Source organism: Manacus candei, unplaced genomic scaffold (assembly GCF_025592945.1).
Source record: "Manacus candei isolate 608988 ecotype Guabito, Panama unplaced genomic scaffold, ASM2559294v1 h1tg000050l, whole genome shotgun sequence".
In the NCBI taxonomy this organism is placed as follows: Eukaryota; Metazoa; Chordata; class Aves; order Passeriformes; family Pipridae; genus Manacus; species Manacus candei.
The window spans coordinates 30,496,001-30,518,695 of record NW_026138098.1 but is presented as its reverse complement, the minus strand read 5'-3'; the positions used below and the strand labels follow the sequence as shown (position 1 = coordinate 30,518,695).

The 22,695-nt window shown below is 40.5% G+C and overlaps 1 protein-coding gene across 2 annotated transcripts in view; it reads left to right on the top strand.

Annotated features, from left to right (window-relative positions):
* The window catches only part of ANK3 (ankyrin 3), a 205,971-nt gene that overhangs the window by 168,454 nt on the left and 14,822 nt on the right, over window positions 1–22,695 (top strand). The window contains exons 38-45 of one of the 2 annotated variants that reach the window (XM_051800208.1): window positions 1,980–9,665; window positions 10,303–10,377; window positions 11,208–11,339; window positions 12,331–12,474; window positions 15,710–16,382; window positions 18,359–18,737; window positions 21,584–21,667; window positions 22,425–22,523. In XM_051800208.1, the coding sequence (XP_051656168.1) occupies window positions 1,980–9,665; window positions 10,303–10,377; window positions 11,208–11,339; window positions 12,331–12,474; window positions 15,710–16,382; window positions 18,359–18,737; window positions 21,584–21,667; window positions 22,425–22,523 (9,272 nt within the window). The remainder of the gene's footprint in view (window positions 1–1,979; window positions 9,666–10,302; window positions 10,378–11,207; window positions 11,340–12,330; window positions 12,475–15,709; window positions 16,383–18,358; window positions 18,738–21,583; window positions 21,668–22,424; window positions 22,524–22,695) is intronic. The other variant, XM_051800209.1, reaches the window with a different exon arrangement.

The following is a 22,695-nucleotide window of genomic DNA, read 5'->3' as shown; positions in this document are numbered from 1 at the left end:
TACTAACACTAACTGCTGAACAAATTGTTAGTTCTTTTCAGAATCATTTTAAGGTCTGTTTCTTGGACTCAAGACTATATGAACCTATGGTGAATGTTGGCAGCTAATGCTAATTAATCTTCGTAATAAAGTCTAGCTCATTTAATGAAGTAGACTATGGTGGTTTTTTGGGGGAGGGAGTGGAAAGAAGTATATTTGTACTTAAAACTAACTTAGCAAGGAAAAGTGAATGTTTCTTGACTTAGGCTGTGCCAGTCAGGTCTAGTACTCAAGCTCTCTTCAACCTTAACGTTCTAATACTGCAATATCACCAGCCATCCACAGTACCTTCTGGCTTTGATTGGCTTCTGTAGCACCAGCACATTTCTCTTTGCAGGATATGGACCTGTGGTGCACTGAATATTCACTATTTTATAAGAGTGTGTGTGCTTTAACGATTTAGTATTAGCCTTGTTGAGTTTCTTTCGCTGTAAGTTCCTGTCTGTCTATAAGACAGATCAAGCAGGTTTGACAAATTATTAGTATAACTTCAGAGAAAGGTATGTTGAACAAATTCTTTCAGTATTTTAGTTCCATTTCTAATTCCAGCTTTCAAGAAAAAAAATAAAGGTCCTCAAAGTTGCTTTCAGTGTCAACTCTGAATGTTATTGCTGGATCAGAGGATATGTATGTGTAATGGGATTCCCAGAAATACTGTCTGGCATGAGTGCCTCCTGTGATGCAAAATGTGGTTGATGATGATTCTGTTCAAAATGCCTATGAATAAACTGAGAGTTCTGGGGGATGATAACATTTAACAGGTTTGTCCTTGCCAGGAATTTATTTCATAATATATTTTTATTTGACTGCTTTTCTGACATTACCTTTTGAGAACTGTAAAGTTAAACAGGTCTGACTTTGAGCTGATACAAGAAATCTCCTCAAAAGGTACCACGACACTATATCTTGTAGAAAAAGTGTACTCTTCTTTTAATGACCTCTTGTGAAATGGTTTTGTAAGGTTTACATATTCGTGCTTAATACACCATACAAAATGTATTAATCTGTGTGCTCGTTTTGATATGACATTTGTGCATGAATAAAAACTGATTCAGTTGCTTTGCCTGCTCACGTTTATCATATATCATATTTTCCATATTTCATGTATGACATGCTTCTTAAAATCATTTCATGTGAAGTTTTACTTTAGTTTTTACCAAACAAAAGGAATATCGCATGAGAAACAAATGCATATGTTCCTTTCTCTTTTCTTTTCTTTTTTTTTTTTTTAGTATTGACTCAGAAAAGCTCTTGCTCTTATTGGCTTTGTGAGTGTGAAGCATATCCGAATTGTGCATGGAAGATATAGATTTGAATTTATTCCAGTTGCTTCACAGTTTGCACATCAATTGCCTGTCACTTAAAGGAATTTTGGGTTCTGCATGAAATAGTTCTGAGTGGTTTAAAAAAAGATTTTAGCTATATAATGTCACTTTGCACAAGTTTATATTTTTGTATAGGTTCAAATCTGAATAGAGCAACAATAGAAATTCTTAAAAGGATAATTCTAAGAGTTGCACAAAGCAGAGACATACCTAAACAGGCAAAATAGAGCTGATATGAATATTTCAGAAGTAGCACATCAGAAAGTCAATAGGAAGTAAGAGAAGAAATTTTGATGTGGCTTTATTTTTACCTTATGGATTCCTTTGTTGTGTTTTCTGTTATTCATTGTTTGCAGATTTAGTTGCTATGTGCTTTCTGTCTTTCATTTCATGTTGCTTTTTGGTTTGGGCCAGTTATCAGCATATGGCTCGTTCCTAATTTTTTTCTTTCCTTTTTAAAATCTTCTTTTGCCCCCTTCATCCCGACTCATGCAAACAATTGTACTTGCTTTTTGTAATATTACAACGTTTACTGACCAATTTTCTTCTCTGGTCTCTCTGTTTTTTAATCATTTTTGTTGATTTTTATGTTTGATTTTAATTTAACAATTTAAGAAACAGTTGAACGGAGTGCAGGAGCGACAAGATCCCTGCCTGCTACTTACTCATACAAGCCATTCTTTTCAACACGGCCATATCAGTCATGGACAACAGCTCCAATTACAGTGCCTGGGCAAACCAAATCAGGCTTTACATCCTTATCAAGCTCTTCCTCTAACACTCCTACAGCTTCCCCATTAAAATCAATATGGTCTGTTTCTTCTACTTCTCCAATCAAATCCACGTTAGGAGCTTCTACCACATCTTCAGTTAAATCCGTTAGTGATGTAGCATCTCCGATTAGATCATTTCGGACAATCTCTTCGCCAATAAAAACTGTGGTATCGCAACCTCCATACAATATCCAGGTCACTTCAGGCTCTTTCGTCAGAGCTCCCGCAGTCACAGAAGCTGCTAGTCTAAAAGGGCTGGCATCCACTACCACATTCCCCTCTCGGACATCTCCAGTGACTACAGCAGGATCTCTCTTGGAGAGATCATCCATAACCATGACGCCTCCAGCATCCCCCAAATCCAACATTAACATGTACTCTTCGAGTTTGCCACTTAAATCGGTCATCACATCAGCATCTTCACTTTTATCGTCCCCTCTAAAGTCAGTGGTGTCACCTGCTAAGTCAGCAGTTGATGCTGTTTCATCCACTAAAGTCATGATGGCCTCGTCTCTCTCGTCGCCAGCAAAACATGTAGCTGGGCACACAGACGTCCCATTGCTTAATGGGTCTGTGTCACCTCTGAAATACCCATCTTCTGCCAACTTAATAAATGGATCCAAAGCTGCAGCTGTTTTTCAAGACAAGATTGCTGCAGCTGCACATTCTGCAAGTTGTGCTGCTAACGCAGTTGCTGACACAGCTGAGAGAGTGTTTTCAACAGCTACAACAATGTCATTTTCTCCACTCAGGTCATTTGTATCTTCAGCACCATCAGCTTTCCAGTCAATGAGAACTGCTCCTGCAGGTGCTTTGTACACAGCCCTTGGGTCAATATCTGCAACTACCTCATCAGTAACTTCATCAACAATAACAGTGCCAGTATATTCTGTAGTCAATGTTTTGTCTGAACCAGCATTAAAGAAGCTCCCAGAGTCCTCTTCACTTACAAAATCAGCTGCTGCGTTACTGTCACCTATTAAAACATTGACTACAGAGGCACGCACACAGCCTACCTTTAATCGAACTTCATCTCCAATAAAATCATCCTTGTTTTTAGCACCCTCTGCTCTCAAATTGTCCACACCTTCTTCTTTATCCTCCAGTCAGGAGATACTGAAAGATGTTGCTGAAATGAAAGAGGATCTGATAAGAATGACTGCAATATTGCAGACAGATGTCGCAGAGGAGAAACCGTTCCAACCTGACATACCAAAAGAGGGTAGAATTGATGATGAAGAGCCCTTTAAAATTGTTGAGAAAGTAAAAGAGGACTTAGTAAAAGTTAGTGAGATTCTGAAAAAAGATGTGTGTTTAGAAAGTAAAGGGTCGGCTAAAGTATCCAAAAGTGATCAAGGACACCTGTCTGAGGATGACTGGGTAGAGTTCAGTACAGAGGAGATTGATGAAGCGAGACAGCAAGCTTTGACAAGCCCTCCTGTATATGTTCCAGAGAAGGTCCAAATTAAAACTAAAACCATGTCGGAAAAGGATTATAGCTTGTCAAAAGTTATTGATTACTTAGCAAATGATATCGGTAGCAGTTCATTAACAAACATAAAGTACAAGTTTGAAGAGGGGAAAAAAGAAGGTGAAGAGCGACAAAAGCGCATTTTAAAACCAGCTATCGCTTTGCAGGAACATAAACTTAAAATGCCTCCAGCCTCCATGAGGCCTTCAACATCGGAAAAGGAGTTGTGCAAGATTGCAGACTCCTTTTTTGGAACAGACACTATTTTAGAGTCTCCAGATGACTTTTCTCAACACGATCAAGATAAAAGTCCCTTGTCTGACAGTGGCTTTGAAACAAGGAGTGAAAAGACACCTTCTGCCCCACAAAGTGCTGAAAGCACAGGGCCAAAACCACTTTTCCATGATGTACCCATCCCTCCCGTCATTACAGAAACAAGAACTGAAGTAGTTCATGTTATCCGCAGCTACGAACCATCCTCTGAAGAAATTGCAGAGCATAAGGCAGAGGAGCTGCCGGCCTCAAAACCTACCCCTACGTTTATGGAGCTGGAGCAAAAACCTTCTGGGTCTATTAAAGAGAAGGTTAAAGCTTTTCAAATGAAAGCCAGCGGCAGTGAAGAAGATGACCATAAGTGTGTCCTTAGTAAAGGTGTCCGAGTAAAAGAAGAAACTCATATCACTACGACAACCAGGATGGTCTATCATAAACCTCCTTGCACAGAAAGTACATCTGAAAGAATTGAGGAAACGATGTCTGTTCATGACATAATGAAAGCCTTTCAGTCTGGACGTGACCCTTCCAAAGAACTGGCAGGTCTGTTTGAACATAAATCATCAGTAACGTCCGATGTTAGCAAGTCTGCTGAAACTTCACCACAACATGCAGAGAAGGACAGCAAAATGAAACCCAAACTGGAGCGAATAATAGAGGTCCATATTGAACAAGGTAATCAGGCTGAACCTACTGAAGTCATTATTAGAGAAACAAAAAAGCATCCAGAGAAAGAAATGTATGTATATCAGAAAGACTTACCTCGGGGAGATATTAACTTAAAAGAGTTGGAAAAACATGATGCTTTCCCTTGTTCAGATGAACAAGGTCAGCAAGAAGAAGAGGAGCTCACGGCCGAAGAGTCACTTCCTTCTTATCTGGAATCCTCTAGAGTTAACACTCCCGTGTCCCAGGAAGAAGACAGTCGCCCTAGTTCTGCTCAACTCATGTCTGATGACTCTTACAAAACACTGAAGCTTTTGAGTCAGCACTCAATAGAATACCATGATGATGAGTTGTCAGAACTAAGAGGGGAGTCTTACAGGTTTGCTGAGAAAATGCTTCTTTCAGAAAAGCTAGATGTGTCTCATTCTGATACTGAGGAGTCAGTTACTGACCATGCTCTACCCCTTAGTGCAGAGTTACAGGGGACTGATAAACGATGCAGAGAAAAAGTAGCTACTGCCCCCAAAAAAGAGATTCTCTCCAAAATCTATAAGGATGTGTCTGAAAATGGTGTAGGTAAAATGTCTAAAGATGATCATTATGATAAAGTGACAGTGTTACACTACACTGGAGATGTTAGTAGTCCAAAACATGCGATGTGGATGCGCTTTACTGAGGACAGATTAGACAGAGGTAGAGAAAAGTTGATATATGAAGACAGGGTGGACAGGACTGTTAAAGAGGCAGAAGAAAAACTCACTGAAGTATCACAGTTTTTTCGGGATAAAACAGAGAAGTTGAATGATGAGCTACAGTCTCCAGAGAAAAAGCAGCATAAAAAAAATGGCAAGGAAATACATTCTAGCCAGAGCTCTGCCAGCAGCAGCCCCGAGAAAGTTCCGCTCTCTGAACTGCCATCGTCCAGGGATGAATGGAGTAAGGTGAAGCAGTATGCACACAATGGGAAATGCTTCCCCAAGGTGGATGAAAGAAAAGCATCCAGTTTGCCCAGCAGTCCTGAAAAAAGGATATTTGTGCAACACACAGAGGACTCTAAACGAACTATGGAACACAAAGGAAGTGCTCAGCAGACTGGAGTACCTGAGGCTGGATTTCAGCTGAAGCAATCAAAGCTCAGTTCCATTAGGCTTAAATTTGAACAAGGTATAAGTCCAAGGAGTAAGGATATAACTCAAGAAGAAAAAAAGCTGGATGGTCAGTCCAAAATTCCAGTAAAGAAATTGCAAGAAAGTAAGTTACCAGTGTATCAGTCTTATTCCAGAGAGAAACATGCAAAGCAAGTAGAGGTCGTTGATGGGAGGACTGCTTTGCAGAAAGAGGTGAAAATACAGGAAGACCTTGTTCCAGGTAAAGGGAAAGCTACTGAAGACTCTCGTGCTTCAGACACACAAAAACAAAGAACTGAGACGAGGAAAGGTGTGCCAGAATGCCTTCCAGAACCGCAGGCAAAAGAGCTGGCGTATGGCTCAGACTCATCAACGAAGGGACACTGGGACAAAAAAATCTATAGGACGTGGGAAAGTCCTGGAACTCCTAACCATAAGACACAGAAAGAAAAACTTTCGCATGTGCTGGTTCCAGATACAGTAAAAGAAAACCACGTTGATCACGCTGAATCTAAAACTGACAAAGAAAGTGAATTTATCACTGTGACAGAGCACAAACTGGCCACAAACGGAATTCATTCAGAAGAAGTAAAGGAACTGACTGTAAAATCTCCCTCAAAAAGGGTTTTATACAGAGAATTTGTTGTCAGGGAGGGGGAACGTAATGGTGAAGTGGCTGATAAAATATCCAAAAGGAAAGAAGAAATTGCTGTGTCCCATATTCCAGTCAGAATTGTTGAGGAGAAGAGAGCCATGCTTGATGGTGTCTATGAACTTTCAGCTAAAGTATCCCAATCAGCTGTGATTAAGGAGAAGGTTGAAAGACAGATTGATTATGTGGAAGATGAAAAAATAAAGCATTCAGAAATCAGAAAAGTTACTAAGCAGCAGAGCTCAATAGGCCTAAGTCCTCCTGCTGAGGAAACAGAACTATCCCCTAGCAAATCACCAGATTCTTTAGAATGTAGCCCAGGAAAGGAGTTTCCTTCAAGTGACATAGTTGAGCCCGGTGACAGTGATTACTTGGATAAAGTTGCACCGCTAGTGAGCACTGAGGGAGTAAAAGAAATTAAGACCTTACCTGTTTATGTCAGTTTTGTTCAAGTAGGAAAGCAATATGAGAAAGAGGTGCAACAAGGAAATATTAAAAAAATTGTCAGTCAGGAGAGTAAGACAGTACAGGAGACAAGGGGGACATTTTACACAGCTAGACAGCAAAAACAACCTCCTTCTCCACAAGGTAGTCCAGAAGATGACACGCTAGAACAAGTGTCCTTTATAGACAGCTCTGGTAAAAGCCCTTTAACACCAGAAACACCGAGTTCAGAGGAAGTGAGTTACGAGTTTACATCTAAAACACCTGACTCACTAATAGCTTATATCCCAGGCAAACCCAGCCCTATACCTGAGGTGTCTGAGGAGTCAGAGGAGGAAGCAGAGGCTAAGTCAACATCTGTGAAACAGGCAGAGGTTGAGGAGCCACAGATTGACAAAGCATTGCCTAATCTTATAAATAAGGACTCTAACAAAAGACCCAAAGGTAACAGAGTTGCCTATATTGAATTCCCTCCTCCTCCACCACTGGATGCAGACCAAGGCGAGCCAGAAAAGAAGTCCCATTGTTCCACTGAGAGTGAAATGGAGATGACCGAAGTGAACTTGCAAGATGAACATGACAAATGCCAACTGGCTGAACCTGTCATAAGAGTACAGCCGCCGTCTCCTGTGCCACCGGGAGCAGATGTCAGTGACTCCAGTGATGACGAATCTCTCTATCAACCTGTTCCGCTTAAAAAGTATACGTTCAAACTGAAGGAACTGGAAGATGACCAGAAAGAAACCTCAAAACCCAGAGCCCCTGAAAAGATTGAGAAACAGAAAGAGTTAGGACATCCCACTTCTGGGAAACCTAATGAGTTTGACATTGATTCACCCCAGAATGATGTAGTGCAAAATGGGAGTAACAATGACCAGTCTGTCACAGAGTGTTCCATAGCAACCACTGCAGAATTCTCCCATGATACCGATGCGACAGAGATTGACTCTCTTGACGGTTATGATTTGCAAGATGAAGATGATGGTTTAACTGAGAGTGATTCTAAACTTGCAGGTCCGGCAGTTGAAACCAAAAAGGACGTATGGACTACAGAAGGCATTCTAAAGCAGACTGATCGCTCCTTTAGCCAGAGTAAGCTTGAAGTCATTGAGGAGGAAGGCAAGGTAGGCCCTGAAGAAGACAAGACACCTTCAAAGGGTCCAGCTTCTGAAAAAGCCGGAGATAAGAGCGATAAGAAGTCAGGGGCACAGTTTTTCTCTTTGGAAGGCAGACACCCTGACAGGACTGTATTTCCTGATTCATATTTCAGTTACAAAGTAGATGAAGAATTTGCAACACCTTTCAAAACTGTGGCCACTAAGAGTCTAGATTTTGATCCGTGGTCCAATAACCGAGGTGACGATGAAGTGTTTGAGACTAAATCAAGGGATGATGAGGCTAAGCCATTTGGTCTGGCAGTGGAAGACAGATCTCAAGCAACAACACCTGACACAACTCCAGCCAGAACTCCAACAGATGAGAGTACGCCAACTAGCGAGCCCAACCCCTTCCCATTTCATGAGGGGAAGATGTTTGAGATGACTCGCAGTGGTGCAATTGACATGAGCAAGAGGGATTTTGTTGAAGAAAGACTCCAATTTTTTCAGATTGGTGAGCATACTTCTGAAGGGAAGTCAGGGGACAAGGGGGAAGGGGATAAAAGTACAGTCACTGCCATCACACAGCCACAGGCAGGGGACAGCACTGTAGAGACAAACGTAGAGAGACCGGTAGAAACAACAGCAGTTGAACATAAGCCCGGCATCCAGGCCAGTGGAGATTGCATGGAACAAACACTTGGTAGTAACTCACTGGAGAAATCATCGGCAGCAGTAAACGCTTCCAAAGTTGATCCCAAATTGCGCACACCAATTAAAATGGGAATTTCTGCTTCCACCATGACTCTGAAGAAAGATGGCCCTGGCGAAGTGGCAGATAAGATAGAAGCTGTGATGCCAAGTGGTCAGGGATTAGAAAATGAAACTGTAGCAGTGATTGCGAGTTCAGCTTCTAGCCAAACAAGCTGTAGGCAATCAGAAAACACTGATTTTCCCAAAGATAATTTTAATAACAACAACAATTTGGATTCATCTGCTGTCCCTACAGATGATATTACGTGTAATGTAGTGCTAAAAGAACATTTGGAACCAAAATGTTCCCTCCAGAAAGCTAATCAAGCAAAAAGCACTTCAGGAAAAGGTACAGGGACAACACAAGGACACAGAGTAAGAGATAAGCAAAAACCACATGGAGAGCAGCAAAAGTCAACAGAGTTGGTAGGGGCTAGAGGAAAATCAAAGCTTCCCGTAAAGGCCAGCTCAGTAAAACAAGCCTTTTCACAAAATAATCTCCAAAGCAATACAGGGAGTAAAGTGAGAGGGGCTAGTAAGCCTGACAAAGCAAAACAAAATAATTCTTCTCCCTGTCTAGAAGCAAGGTCTAGGATTCCTGTAAAAAATACACATAGGAGTAATCTAGCTAAAAGAACTCCGGCCCTGCCAAAACAAGAGCAGGTAGAGAAAGAAAAAACAAAACAACTTCCTTCTAAATTACCAGTAAAGGTAAGATCTACCTCCGTCACCGTGACAACAGTTAAAGTAAAGAAAAATCAGCTTAGGGAGGTATGTAAACATTCTATTGAATATTTTAAGGGAATTAGTGGTGAGACATTAAAGCTTGTGGATCGTCTATCTGATGAAGAGAAAAAGATGCAGTCAGAGGTCTCTGATGATGAAGAAGACAGTACATCAAGGAACACATCCTTATCAGAAGCTACTCAAGTTTACCAGCCTTCCATTACACCGAAGTCTGCTAGAGACATGAGAACAGAGGCAGCATCTATAAAATCAAAGATTGAAAAGGCCGACAGTGAGAGGAGGAGGAGTAAGAGGACTGGTGAGAATGAAGGCAGTCAGGTTTCTGGAGCTCTCATGGCTCACCTCGTGGAGATCAAGCCTAGTTTGTAAAACTTTCAACTTGTTGATCTTAGTGCATGAACTGTTGTGATTGCCTGTGGAGTGACTTAACTGTAGTTTTCATTCTGTCATTGTCATCTGTATGTGCTGTCTTATTCTCTTTTTTCTTCCTTCAAACAAATTCTGTACTGTAGAAAGCTAGTGAAGCATGCCAAAGACATTCATGTAACTCAAAAATTGATGTAACTCAGAAATTGAAAGATGTCTTTCATGACAGCAAATTTGTTGTCAAAGTAGAGAAAATAGATGATAATCTGGCCTTGGTGGTTTTCACCATTAATTGAACAACTTGTCTACAGTCTAACAGCTAGATTTGTCAGCATGTTTGGTTTCATTACACGACATCATGTAGTTGTACATTTGGCTTTACACAGGTGAAAATCTAAAAGCTGTGAAAAAATTTTGTTTTGTAGGTTATTAGGTCACACAACCATTCTAGTAAACAATATAAGCACCGTCAACTTAGTTAAACTAAAGCTATTATTTATAATAAACTATTATCCGGTATTGTGGTTTTCTGTGCAAAACCTTTTTAATTGAGAAATTGTAAATCACAGGTCCACAGAGTCCATGTGAACGGACAGATATAAGGATGGCAATTGTAGCTGATCACCTAGGACTTAGCTGGACAGGTAAGCTTTTCTACTTTAATATTAAAATTAGTCTTTGCTATTGCATTTTCAGGTTGTCTTTTACCAAGGATGCAGCAAGACTGCGTCAGGCTCTCCCGTATTCACAGTGAGGCCAGCTTCCCAAAATGTGCAATGCGTTGCTGGGCAAAGATACCTCATGGGAAATCATTCCTTGGTCTCACAATAAAGCAAAGAGGGGCTCACAGGGAAAATAGCTAGATGTCTTTTCTCTCAAGACGTTCCCCCGAGGAACTGAGAGGCTCTTCCTGCTCAGGCTCAGGGCTGCCTCTGGAGTAGCTGCTGAAACTGGGCAGCAGTTTCCCCAAAGCCCTGGTTGCAGGGACCCTTGCAGTGCCCCAGCAAGTTGATGCTTTCATCCTGACTGTGTGTACCTCTGTGTGTTGTCGGGCAGAGCTGGCCCTTCATGGGCTTAAAGCTGCAGCAGGCAGCTCTCACCAGTGCTGAGCTGCACAGCAAGCTCCTAGAGGAGTAACAGTCACCAAAAAACCCCAGAGTTCATAAATTAGCAGTGATGAGACAGCCGCCAAGGAGGGTTTTTTCCACCGTGTTCAAGTGGCTTACGGAGTGTAAATAGCTCACATGGATGATTCAAATTCAAACTTATGTCTGTCTTAGAAAATTAAAGTGCGTGTATATAGCGCCATGTTCATTGTTATCCGTAAAGTTTGCATCAGGTAGTTTTGTTAATATCTGTGTGATCAAGAAAAGACAGTATTTATAAGCCTGACAGGATGACTGAGGGATTTGTGCATTGTTTGGTGGTTTTGTGTTTGTTTCCTTTTCTTGCTTGCTTTTTTTTGTCTTTATAGAACTGGCAAGAGAACTGAATTTTTCTGTGGATGAAATAAATCAAATCCGAGTAGAAAACCCAAATTCTCTTATTGCTCAAAGCTTCATGTTATTAAAAAAATGGGTTACCAGAGATGGGAAGAATGCTACAAGTAAGTTCAAGTAGTTAACTTTGTTGTTTATAAGTTATAGCCCTTTCATCTGTTACCAGCTTGAAGAAAACATTGTGAATGTCCTTCACAAACCACCCATGAAAAAAAGCTTTTTGTTATATTTTTACCGGAAGTCAGAAATATGTAATATTTTTTCACTATGTACACAGAAAGAAATAATTTGTTCTCCACATCCATAATTGATGGGACAAGTGATGAACTTAAATTCCAGTAAAGAAAATATTTCCAATAGCAAAGAATGTGAAACATGGAAATAGACTGCCTGGGAAAGTTAGGTAGTCTCACAGTATTGTAGGTCATAGGAAAAGACTTCAACCTCCTCCTGTAAGGAGTGGTGGAGACACTGAGTCTGTGCTGATACTTTTGGGTTTATCTGTTCAGTTCACTTGAATTCCTCAAACTGAAAGAGAGGGTTTGATTTTTGTCAGTGGTGTTCATTATCATTTCTGATCCACATACTCCTACGAACAAATTGAGTCTACTTTGATCTCTTTCACTGTAAAGGTAATTTCCAGTATTACTGTGTTCTCACGAAAAGATTATTGTAAATGATTTTTCATGATGTACTGCATGAGTAGCCTTACACGCATTATTACCTACATGACTGCCATTCTGTTGTTCCTCAGAATGGTAAAAGGATTTTTACACTCCCTTTATGCTCCAGTAAAAGGATATTTTGTTTCGGTAGTAAGTAAATACATTCCTTAAGAACTCTCTGACCTTATTCTTTGTGTCTTTTGTGTTGTAATATAATTATACTTGGACACACTGTAGACTCTTAATAGATGTATATCTTGAATAAGTAGGCAGCTGAATGACTGCTTAGACAAATGATGGGCTTTGCTAGAACCAAAGACTTTGGGACATACCAGCAATTTGTAAGTAATGCAATCTGAATGTAACTGAGAAAAATGATTACACAGTTCTGCAATGCTGAACTTTTTTCTAACATGTTTTATTTTTTTTTCAGCTGATGCCTTAACTTCTGTATTGACAAAAATTAATCGAATAGATATTGTGACCCTGTTGGAAGGACCAATATTTGATTATGGAAATATTTCAGGCACCAGAAGTTTTGCAGACGAAAATAACGTTTTTCATGATCCCATTGATGGTAATTGAATTCCATAGTCATATTTAGTTCAGTGACATGTCCAATAATACAGTAATGTTGTATAACCGTAACTTTAAAGAAAAATTGTAAGTTCTACAGAAACAGTTGTTTCAAGTGTGTAAAGGGGTTTTCCTCTCCTAAAGCATGCTTATGGTATGGTATCATAGAGTCATAGAGTATCCTGAGCTGGAAGGGACCCACGAGGATCACTGAGTCCAGCTTTTGGCCCTGCACAAGGCAGCCCTAAGAATCCCATCATGTGCCTGAGAGTATCATCCAAATGTTTCTTGAACTCTGGCAGGTTTGGTGCTGTGACCACTTCCCTCTTGCAGTGCCTGGCCACACTCTGGGTGAAAAACCTTTTTCTAATATTCAGCCTAAACCTCCCCTGTCACAGCTTCATGGTATTTTCTTGGGTTGTGTCACTGGTCACTAGAGAGAAGAGATCAGTGTCTGCCCCTCCTCTTCTTGTCATCAGAAAGTTGTAAACTGCAACGAGGTCTCCCCTCAGTCTCCTCCAGGCTGAACAAACCGAGGGACCTGAGTCACTCCTGGCTTAGCTTCCCCTCTAGGCTCTTCACCATCCTCGTGGCCTTCCTTTGGATGATCTCTAGTAGCTTAATGTCTTTTGTATGGCAGTGCCCAAAACAGCCCCAGTATTCCAGGTGAGGCCGCCCCAGCGCAGAGCAGAGCAGGACAGTCCCCTCCCTTGACCGGCTGACAAGGCTTTGCCTGATGCCCCCCAGGACAGGGTTGGCCCTTCTGGCTGCCAGGGCACTGCTGACTCATATTCAGCTTGCCATCAACCAGGACCCCCAGGGCCCTTTCCTGGCACTGCTTTCCACCATCTCATTCCCCAGTCTGTCTGTACATCCAGGGTCGCCCCATCCCAAGTGCAGAATCCGGCATTTCCTTTGTTGAACTTCACATGGTTGGTGATTGCTCAGCCCTCTTAATTTGTTGAGGTCTCTCTGCAGGGCTTCCCTGCCTTCGAGGGAGTCAGCAGCTCTTCCCAATTAAGTGTCATTGGCAGATTTACTTAGTACACCTTCAAGTCCTGCATCCAAGTTGTTTATGGAGACATTAGGTGGCCCATTAATATCTCAGAAGAGTAAGTGTGGGGTCCCACAAGTGTGTGGCTGAGTAAACTTGTTCCCATCAGCCTCAGTGTCAGTTGACAAGACCAAGTTTTTCTCCTGCAACAGTTGTCCTTTGAGGCTTGCCCATGTATATTTTCAATGTACTTGGTATTGCATGCTTGACAAGTTACCTGGAAATATGTGTATTCTTTGGCTTCCTGTCTAGATAAATAGCAGTGAGAATTCTCCAAGGAAAAATGAAAAGAATAAAGAACAAGGGAAAAAATATGCTTAGTAATTGCATAGGATAAATTAATGTACTATCAAGCCTCTTCAAGACATGTGACCATCAGTTGTTTTATGAATTTCACTTGGACCATTTCTGCAATGGCAGTAGAAAAATAAGAAAGTGTTTTATTAGTGCATGAAAGAATATAATTTTCCATCTGCTAATGCCTAAAATTGTATAATTTTGCAAGGAAACTGTACCAGCTTAGAACTACGCAGATTAATTTTGAGTCAGATTAAAAGGATAAATGAAGTTCTGCTTGTAAAACAAAATTTCCCTAAGAATGCTTATTATTTATCAGTATGTTGAAGATGCTAAGTGTTGGGGTTTTTCTTATTTTAAATGTTAGATATCAGGCATTGGATCGTTACTTTGATTTTTCTCACATGTATTATAAATAGCTCCTTAAATAAGATTTTCTTTTGTAAGTAACATTTCCTTTACTTTTTGTAATTTGTTCAAGTATGTATTGGGCTTTCTCTGTATTTTAGTAAGATTTTTTTTCCTTTAGAGCATATGAGCTCAGTGTGCCTCCATTACTGAGCAGCATTGCTGGTCATTGAATCATTGCACTACAGAAATAATTTTCTGTTGACATTTTAAGAAAGTTGCTCTTGAAATGTTGCTTGCGCCTTTTAATAGTAGCATCAATGTTTTTAGGAACAAAATCGCTTCTCTGCAGTTGCTTTCTGTCTCTCCTCTTCTCTGAACCTTCCTCAAGCTTCCTTTCCTCACCAAGACCAGACCACCTTTGCCTTTCTCTCAGCTGATTCAGGAAACAAAACCCCAAATGCACCCTATTAATGCACCTCCCTTTGCAGGCAGCACAATGTCAAGTTAACCCCACAGCATGTATTTTTTCCTTTTGTAGGTTACCCAACCTCCTTTGCCAGGATAAGAACTTAAGGTTTTGTTGTCATTTTTGTGTGTATATTTCAGTTTAATCCTTTTGTATGTTTTTTTCATGTTTTCATCAATTTTTCTTTTCTCTTTATTTGATCAGTGTATCTGATTGTACCAATGTCACCAAGATCACCTCAATCTTCAAGATCACCAAGATCTCCTTACTCACCACAGTCCTCTCACCCGTATAACTTTACTGTACCTGAAATATTCATATAGCTCTCCCTTGTTGTGTTTTTGTTCTCTTATCCCTTTGTTAACTTCCTTATTTTAGTTTTTTATCCTGCTGTGTAGTTAGATCTACTATTTTTAGTATCCTCATTAGGATCCATTTCTGTTCTTCATTTTTTAACTATTCCATTCTTGCACTCTGTGGTTAAATTGGAGGTATATATTAGTAACATTGTATTTCTGGTATTGTGTATTTTTATGTAAAAGCATATTAAAAATGTGGACCTGTGGAAATAATACCTACTGACGAAAATGTGGCTGTCCTATGTTATAATTTACTGCTGTCTTTAAAATCTGTTTATTAAACTTCAAAATTTAAAAAAACCACCAAAATTGGGAAATAAAGATTTGCACAATATGGCTGCAAGAAATTGTTTTGTGTATAAAGGGACAACCACCCTTGTCCACATTTGATTTATTGCATGCTCATAAGACAATCTGCTATAGCTTGAAAATGTTAAAATGGCTGCAAAAACAATTGCTGAAATCTTTAAAGACTATTAACAAAATAGTCAAAAGTACTGGCTTCACTGTGCTATTCACTGGCAGTACTCATTCTTTGTTCCATCTCTTTGGGACAAAGCAACGAAATCTATCAGAACTGCACTGGTTCTTATACACCTGCACCTCCTCATGTGTTTCATACTTTACGTAACCCATGAATCATTTGGCATTTGCTTATTTGTTGCTCCATGCTTCATCCCAGTCAGTCCAAATGTGCTGTCTTCCTTAGGTTATCCCTCCATTCAAGTGGAACTGGAAACTCCCACTGGGTTGCGCTTCGTGCCGCCCACCCCTTTCCATCAGGATGATTTCTTTAGCGACACCTCTAGCCTAGAGTCACCCCTTAGAACTCCCAGTAGACTGAGTGACGTGTTAGTGACCTCCCAGGGACAAGTAGATGGTACAGCAGCAGCACCGCCAGTGGTGACTGAAGAAGACACTTCACTGGATGACAGCAAAGTCGATTTCTCAGTGCCTAGAGAAGGAATACCTAAAGATATTTCCATAGGCGAGAGCCAGTTGGAGGAAGTGGACCTTAAGGATTTTCCACGGTATCTTGGTAGTTATGGCGGGATATCAAAAGATGCTAAACAAAGGCAGAGTGAAGAGACTAGTAAAAGAGGAGTAAGGACTGAACAGCCTGAGAGAGAAAAGTCTGGTACTGATGAGGAGATGACGGCAGAAAAGTTTAAGTCTCTGTTTGAGGACATTCATCTGGAAGAAGGAGCTGAGTCTGAGGAGATGACGGAAGAGAGAGTGTGGTCAATTCTTAAAGGTGTTCAACAAGCAGAACACGAAATGTCTTCAATTACAGGTTGGCAGCCTGACTCGTCAAGTGTCTCTGAGCCACCGACGTCGGGACGCAGGATAGGTGGTAGCCTGCTAGATCGCTTGGATGATAGGTGAGCACCTTTGTGTTGGAGTGTGTGTGTAAGCCAGCTTTCCCACGCTTGTTCCTCCAGGAGCAGTGCAGAGCCTGCTGCTCTACTATTCCATGAGAATATGCATGTATACTTACATGTACATTTAAAGGAAAAAGTAATAGTTGAGGTGAATGGTCCTCAGACGTATTTGTCTTTAAAAATATTTATCAGGTTTCATTCTTGATACAGGAATTTGAGAAACATTTTGTATTATCTTTAGCAGGTAATATTACTTTTCATGTCCTTTATCTGGTATATTTCTATTTTTAATTAATCTAAGTGATCTGTAGATGTAGCTGAAATCAAGAACATTATCTGAAACCAGGATACTACATTACTCTTATTTCTCGAGTACCTTTTTAGCAGTCACCCTTTCTATTGCATCCCTTTGCGTTCCCTCAGATAGTTGTTACTTTTTCCATAAGCTGATTTTTGAATTGTCAGTTTTATTAACACTTACTTCAAGCATATTATGTCATGCCCATTTACTAGACTGTTTTAAAAGAGATGAGTTACCAGGCATAAGAAGGTAAGAATGGTGATACCGAATCCATCTAGTCCTGTACATTGTCTCCCATCAGTGACTACAGAGAATGCTCAGGGAAGGAGAGTGGCTGTATATCCTGTTTTCCTCCTGCACTCTCCCAAGCTCCATTTATCTTCAGCATAATGACCTGCTGAGATGGGTGCTTTCTATATATTTATCCTCAGTGCATTTCTCTTGTATGAGCTTTTCCAGCCTCCCCTTGGACCTACTTAAGCTTTCAACATTGGCAGTATGTGTTGCCATGTTCAGCCCTGCTGAATGGGTGAGGGGCCCCTGCCTGCCTTTGCTTTGAACATGGCTCCTGTGAGCAGGAACTGAAGGAGCCAGGTCTGCAGGAGCTGTAAATCAATACAGAATCATTATCTGCACAGCGATCATTTGTCTGTCAGCAGTTTACATCCTTTGCATCTTTGACTCAGGATGTTTTAAGGTTCCAGGGAGCATTAGATACTCTCTTATCAAATCCAGTGGGAATTTGGCCACTGATTTCAGCAAACTGATTGTCTTTCAGGACTGTAAAGCACTTGAACTACTACTGACGAGATTCCTGTTGTTAAGCAAGTTTTGTTATTCTGCATTTTATATTGCGTTAAATTAGTAAAACAGATCACTTTGGGAATCAGGAGGACTTCCTTAAGAAGATAACAGAAGATCAGTTTCTAGCTAGATGAATTCACTTTGCTATCCTTTAAAATAGTTTTGCCAGCAAATAGCTGGCATATTTTCATATGTACAGTCATAGTGTTTAACAGAAAGTGAGCAAAAATGCAAAGGAAAAGAACACTGTACATCAAAAGTCCAGGTTAAACCTGTCCATAGTGAATCTGGGGTAAAATTTTGGTCAGTTTTCTGTCTCGTAGTTAACCTTCCTTGCCTTGGTCTATTATTGAGAATCTGCACTGTCTAAGGATTTGTTTTCAGATACCAATATTTTTTAAAAGGCATAACTTAACTGGAGTACAGATATTGTACTTTGGGGGGAAATGACCTATTTGGTCATTACTGGTAATTGCATGGTAACAGATACTTTCATTACCTCTTTGGTTAGAGAGCTGGTTTAAGAATTAGTGCCTCGAGGCTTTAGCTCATGATTATGTAAGGGAACTGGTAGGTTTTGTATATTGGTTTTTTCTCTTTTTCCTACTCCCCCACCAAGTGGAAGGAGATTAACATAAAACATTTGGCCGTGTTTCCAGTGTCCACCATATTTTCATTTCTTCTGAAAGGATGCCACAGTGCAGAAGACAACGTTATTAAATAGATTGATGTTTGCAAGTGGAATCTAAAATTTTACTTTTCTCTGTGTGAAATGTATTTGTTAAGACTGAAGGCTCAATAAGAGGCTTGATGCTTTGCCCTTCTGCCTGTGATTTAAGCACTGAACAGCTGTCTATTCCTTTTTCTGTAGTTCGGACCAATGTCGAGATTCTGTTACCTCATACGTCAAAGGAGAAGCAGGGAAACCAGAAACAAATGGAAGTCTATCCGAATCCACATCAGAGGCAAAAACTAAATCCTACATCCAGGAATCTTTAAATGATGTGGGAAAACACAGTGACAAAGAAGCCCTGAAAACAAAGCCCCAGATCTCAGCTGGTACTGATGAGCAAACGTTATCATCAACAGGATATCAGAAATCTTTGGAAGAGACTAGCAAGCCAACAACAGAAGGCAGCAAAACATCTGTGCCTGTCAGTGTGAAGAAGATGGGCTGGAGTACTTCTGAGGATGGCAAGCCAAGAGCAAGCATCCAAGAGGAGGAGGGAGCAGTAATGTCTGAACAGAAGGTACAGTATGTCCTGCAGTAATTAACGATGTGAGGAGTCCCTGTTGCTTGACATATTGCTTGACATAATTTTTTGTAAGACTTGTAAAGTTGTTTGTGACAGGGTTAGGAGGTTTTTTTTATCCTTCTTTATGCCTTTTTTATTTATTACTGAATTGAGAAAAATGGAAGCTAGTGGAAATTTATATTTGTGTTGTGAATAGGATGAGGTGGAGTCAAGGCAGGCAGAGGAGCCAAGCAGGGCTGCATAATCCTCTGCTTGACTGGCCCTGAGCCCTGGAAGAGGTTAGAGCAGCTTCTGGGACTGCTGTTCTGTATCACTGGGGAACAGGCCCCTTTCCTGCCCTGACATACCACCTATGCAAACAGTGCCAAACAGCTCAGCTGTCCTCCATCTGTTTCCAGTAAGGTGTTGCCACTGGTTCCCACTCTTCCTGTGGCATTGAAGTTAGCAAAGAGATATAGGGACTCTTTGGGTTCTGTCCTACTCCTTGTCCCCAGCACTCCCTGCATTTGTTTTTCTTTTTTTTTACTCTGTTAATTGGCAGAAAAATACTTTTGGGTTATATTTAATCTCCTCCTTATGCTTTTTTTGTTTCATGGCCTTGTTCATCCCAACTTTGAAGTCCATCCATTCTTTTTGGAATCAAAAGATGTCCAAACATGTAAAGCATTTTTCCAGGTGGCAATTCTTTCTTCTTAAAATACTGTGAGGGTCATCCCTTCCTTTCTGTCTTGCCCAACTCACACATCCTTAACTGCAGAACTCCAATTATAAGTGGCTTTCTGACAATGAAAATTTTGATAGCTTTCTCAGCTGCTTATATTTATTTCCCAGAAGCTTAAAAGTAAAGCTGATTCAAAGGATGGCTTGTAGCCCTGCAGGTGTGTGCACCTCACACCCCAGCAGTGGGAGGGTTGCCACAGAATAGACCTCAGGGCCAGCAGGGCTGGCTCAAACAGGGAATTGCAGAATTTCTTCTACATTCCTCTCTCTGCTGCGATTGTCTTTTCCTGGGCATAATACAGGAGGAGATTGTAACTTCTGGAAGCAAGGTATTTTAGTAGAATTTCTTCTACTTGCTGTAGCTACTTTTTTTTTTTTATTGTAGCACAATAAAAATGTTGGCTGTGGTGGGCTGCAATACATCATTCAGGTTTAAATTAGTTCGTTTTAAACTATTCTTTTGATTATACAACCAAGAATTCTTTTATTAGATGGTAACATAATCGGTCTCAGCAGTTATGCAGCATATGATTGTTATTATCTTGTTATTAGTTCGTGACACAGTAAGATCTTTCCTAATGTTCACTAATTACTGGAATACTTAAAAAATGTAAGAGCCTTTGCAGAAGGCAAAGGCAGTTAAAGGCAGATGGCAGAGTTCCTTAGTGTTTGTAGGCTTTGGAGACCTCAGAATGATGGTACTGTGCTCCGATTCAATGCAGCAGTAAGTGTAGATGCACACTGTAATGTGCTGAGGGTGTGCAAACGTGCTGCACTTCCCCCTCTGCATTCCCATCAGTGGGAAGATAACTTGTCATCCACTTCTGTGTGCTCTTTACTTTTGGATATCCCATCTGGATTGAGAAGAATAAGTGAGTGCTTTTCTTATGTGTGCTCTCTGCACTACTTTACTTTATTGGTAAGGGCTGATAATCTTATCTGCTAAATAACAAGTCTTTTTATAGACATGATCTTTGAATAAACTGGTATCAGAAAATAATGTCACTTCTAAATGTGGGTCTCTCACAAAGCCTGAACGGGTAAGAAACCAGGATCTGTTAGAATGACAACAAGAACTGCTTTAATATCTTGTCGATATTTTTTTCAATAATATCTTCTAATTTGAGGTCAATAGTTTAATTACTAACACAGTTCATTTCCTGGTGAGACACTTCATATGCTGTCATGAAAACAGAAAGAGAATTTCAACTGCAGTCTTTCTGCAAGGCGTTCTTCAGAAATGCTCCATCAAGAGAGAAGTATGGAAGAAACAGATTTATTTCTGTGGAAAGAAAGCGGGAACAAAATAAAAAACTGCTTCCCAAAGTAAGAGATTTTGTTCTGTGACTCACTGGGAAAGGGCTAGGAATCAATAGTCACCCACCTGCAGGAGAAGGGCTGCATCAGTGTTTTGGCACACAATTTGCAGCAGGAGATAAACCCAGACAATTGATATTGGGCTGACGCCTGGTGATGTGGATGAAACAAATCTTTGGCCTCATCCCAAGTCCACATAAATGCCCAGACATTTACAAATGCAATAGAGTGATGGTGTGGGTCATATAATTCTCTACAAATGCTCAAGCATCAAATTCCAGTGATCTTTTTAAATGAGAGAAGCACAGCACAGTTGCTCTAATATTCCAAAGAGTATGATGTCCACTGCATGGTCAAGGTGACTCTTAGTGTCAGAATTCCATCACAAATAAAACACTTAAAGCTGTTTATTAAAAATAACTCTTGCTCTAAAGCCTTTGTGCCCTCTGGAAATCTTCTGCTTCTTGTTGCTTCTTCAGGATAGGATTGGATTATAATTTTTTGTATCTATATTTGATTAGTGCCAGAGGACTGCAGGAGACTTCACATGCAGACAAATGCTGTCATCCTGCCCTAAATGCTTTTTGTTATATAGTCCTTTTTCTCCTCCACCCACTTATGCCTACTCTTATTTAACACATAATTTCTGAGAAATGCTTCTTGTTTGGGATGTCTTGGGCTGGATTCAAACAGAGAAACAGAACTGCAGTTCTCAATAACCACTATTTATGATTTTTAAATTTTTTAATCATTCAGGCTGTCATTAAGTAACCTAGAGGAAATTTTCAAATTTCTCTATTCAGGAAAAGGTTGGTTCAGACAAACATAATGGGAGAAGGACCTCTGCCCTGAGTCCATCAACACAGAAGTATGAAGCCCTCCTTCAGGCATGTACACAAAGAGCTGCTCAGCCCCAAAGCTGAGGAGCTCCTTGGGGTTTGGAGGGGAAAGCACTGGAGCTGTCAGAGGGTGCCAGGGCAGAGTAGACCCCTCTGTGCAGCTGTGGTACCTCCTGGCACCAAGCTGACACCAGTCACACTGTTCCCCCTGCCCTGAGCTGAGGTCTAACAGCTCTCTTCTTAAAACATTACAGAATGATTGTGCTTCACGCTGCAGTTTTGTTACTTAATAGAGGATAAATAGTGAACAGGAAAGCCATTTACATTTGTAATCTCCTGGGTGGAGGTGCTCCACTGAATCCTTTTGTGTGACTGTCTTCTTTTTTTTATTAGCAAATTTACTTCCCACACTTTGTGAATCCATAAAATTTGTTTGAAACAGTAATTTTTGAGGAGAAAAAAAATCAGTGAGCTATGACAAGGTTATTTAGTACACAAAATTTTTAAGAACTGCATAAGATTTAGAAACTCCGCAGGTCAGATGCATTTCAAAGACCATTTTCTAAGACTTAAGAGCTGCTGAGATATTCCATAGCTGGTATACTTATCAAGTTACAGCATGCCAAGGAGCAAAAAGACCTCCTCCCACTATATACTTTAAGAGTGAAACTGCGAGTCATAATGTACATAATAGAGACAGGGAAAACACTGTCCATGATAACCTCTGTTTTCTTCTCCTAGTCCTGATCAGCATGTTCTGTCTTGCAAATGTGCTGTTCAAATGTACTAAAACTGCATTTATTAGGAATGTAGTGACAGTGACAGTGAGATTGAGAGTGATTCGAGCTCAGGTGAAGAGCAGAGAATTACTACAAGAGTTTATCGACGGCGGTTGATTCTGAAGGTACCTCGTGATTTGCATTGTTGGCACAGCGTTGGCATGGACCTGGGTTGAACTGCTCTGTCAGAATGTCAGTTTTGGCATACTGGAGTCCCTCTGGTAGTGTGCTTCCACTGCCAGTGTGGATTTATAACCAAGCGCTAGGCAGCCTTTCCTTGCTTAACCCAGAGGTTTA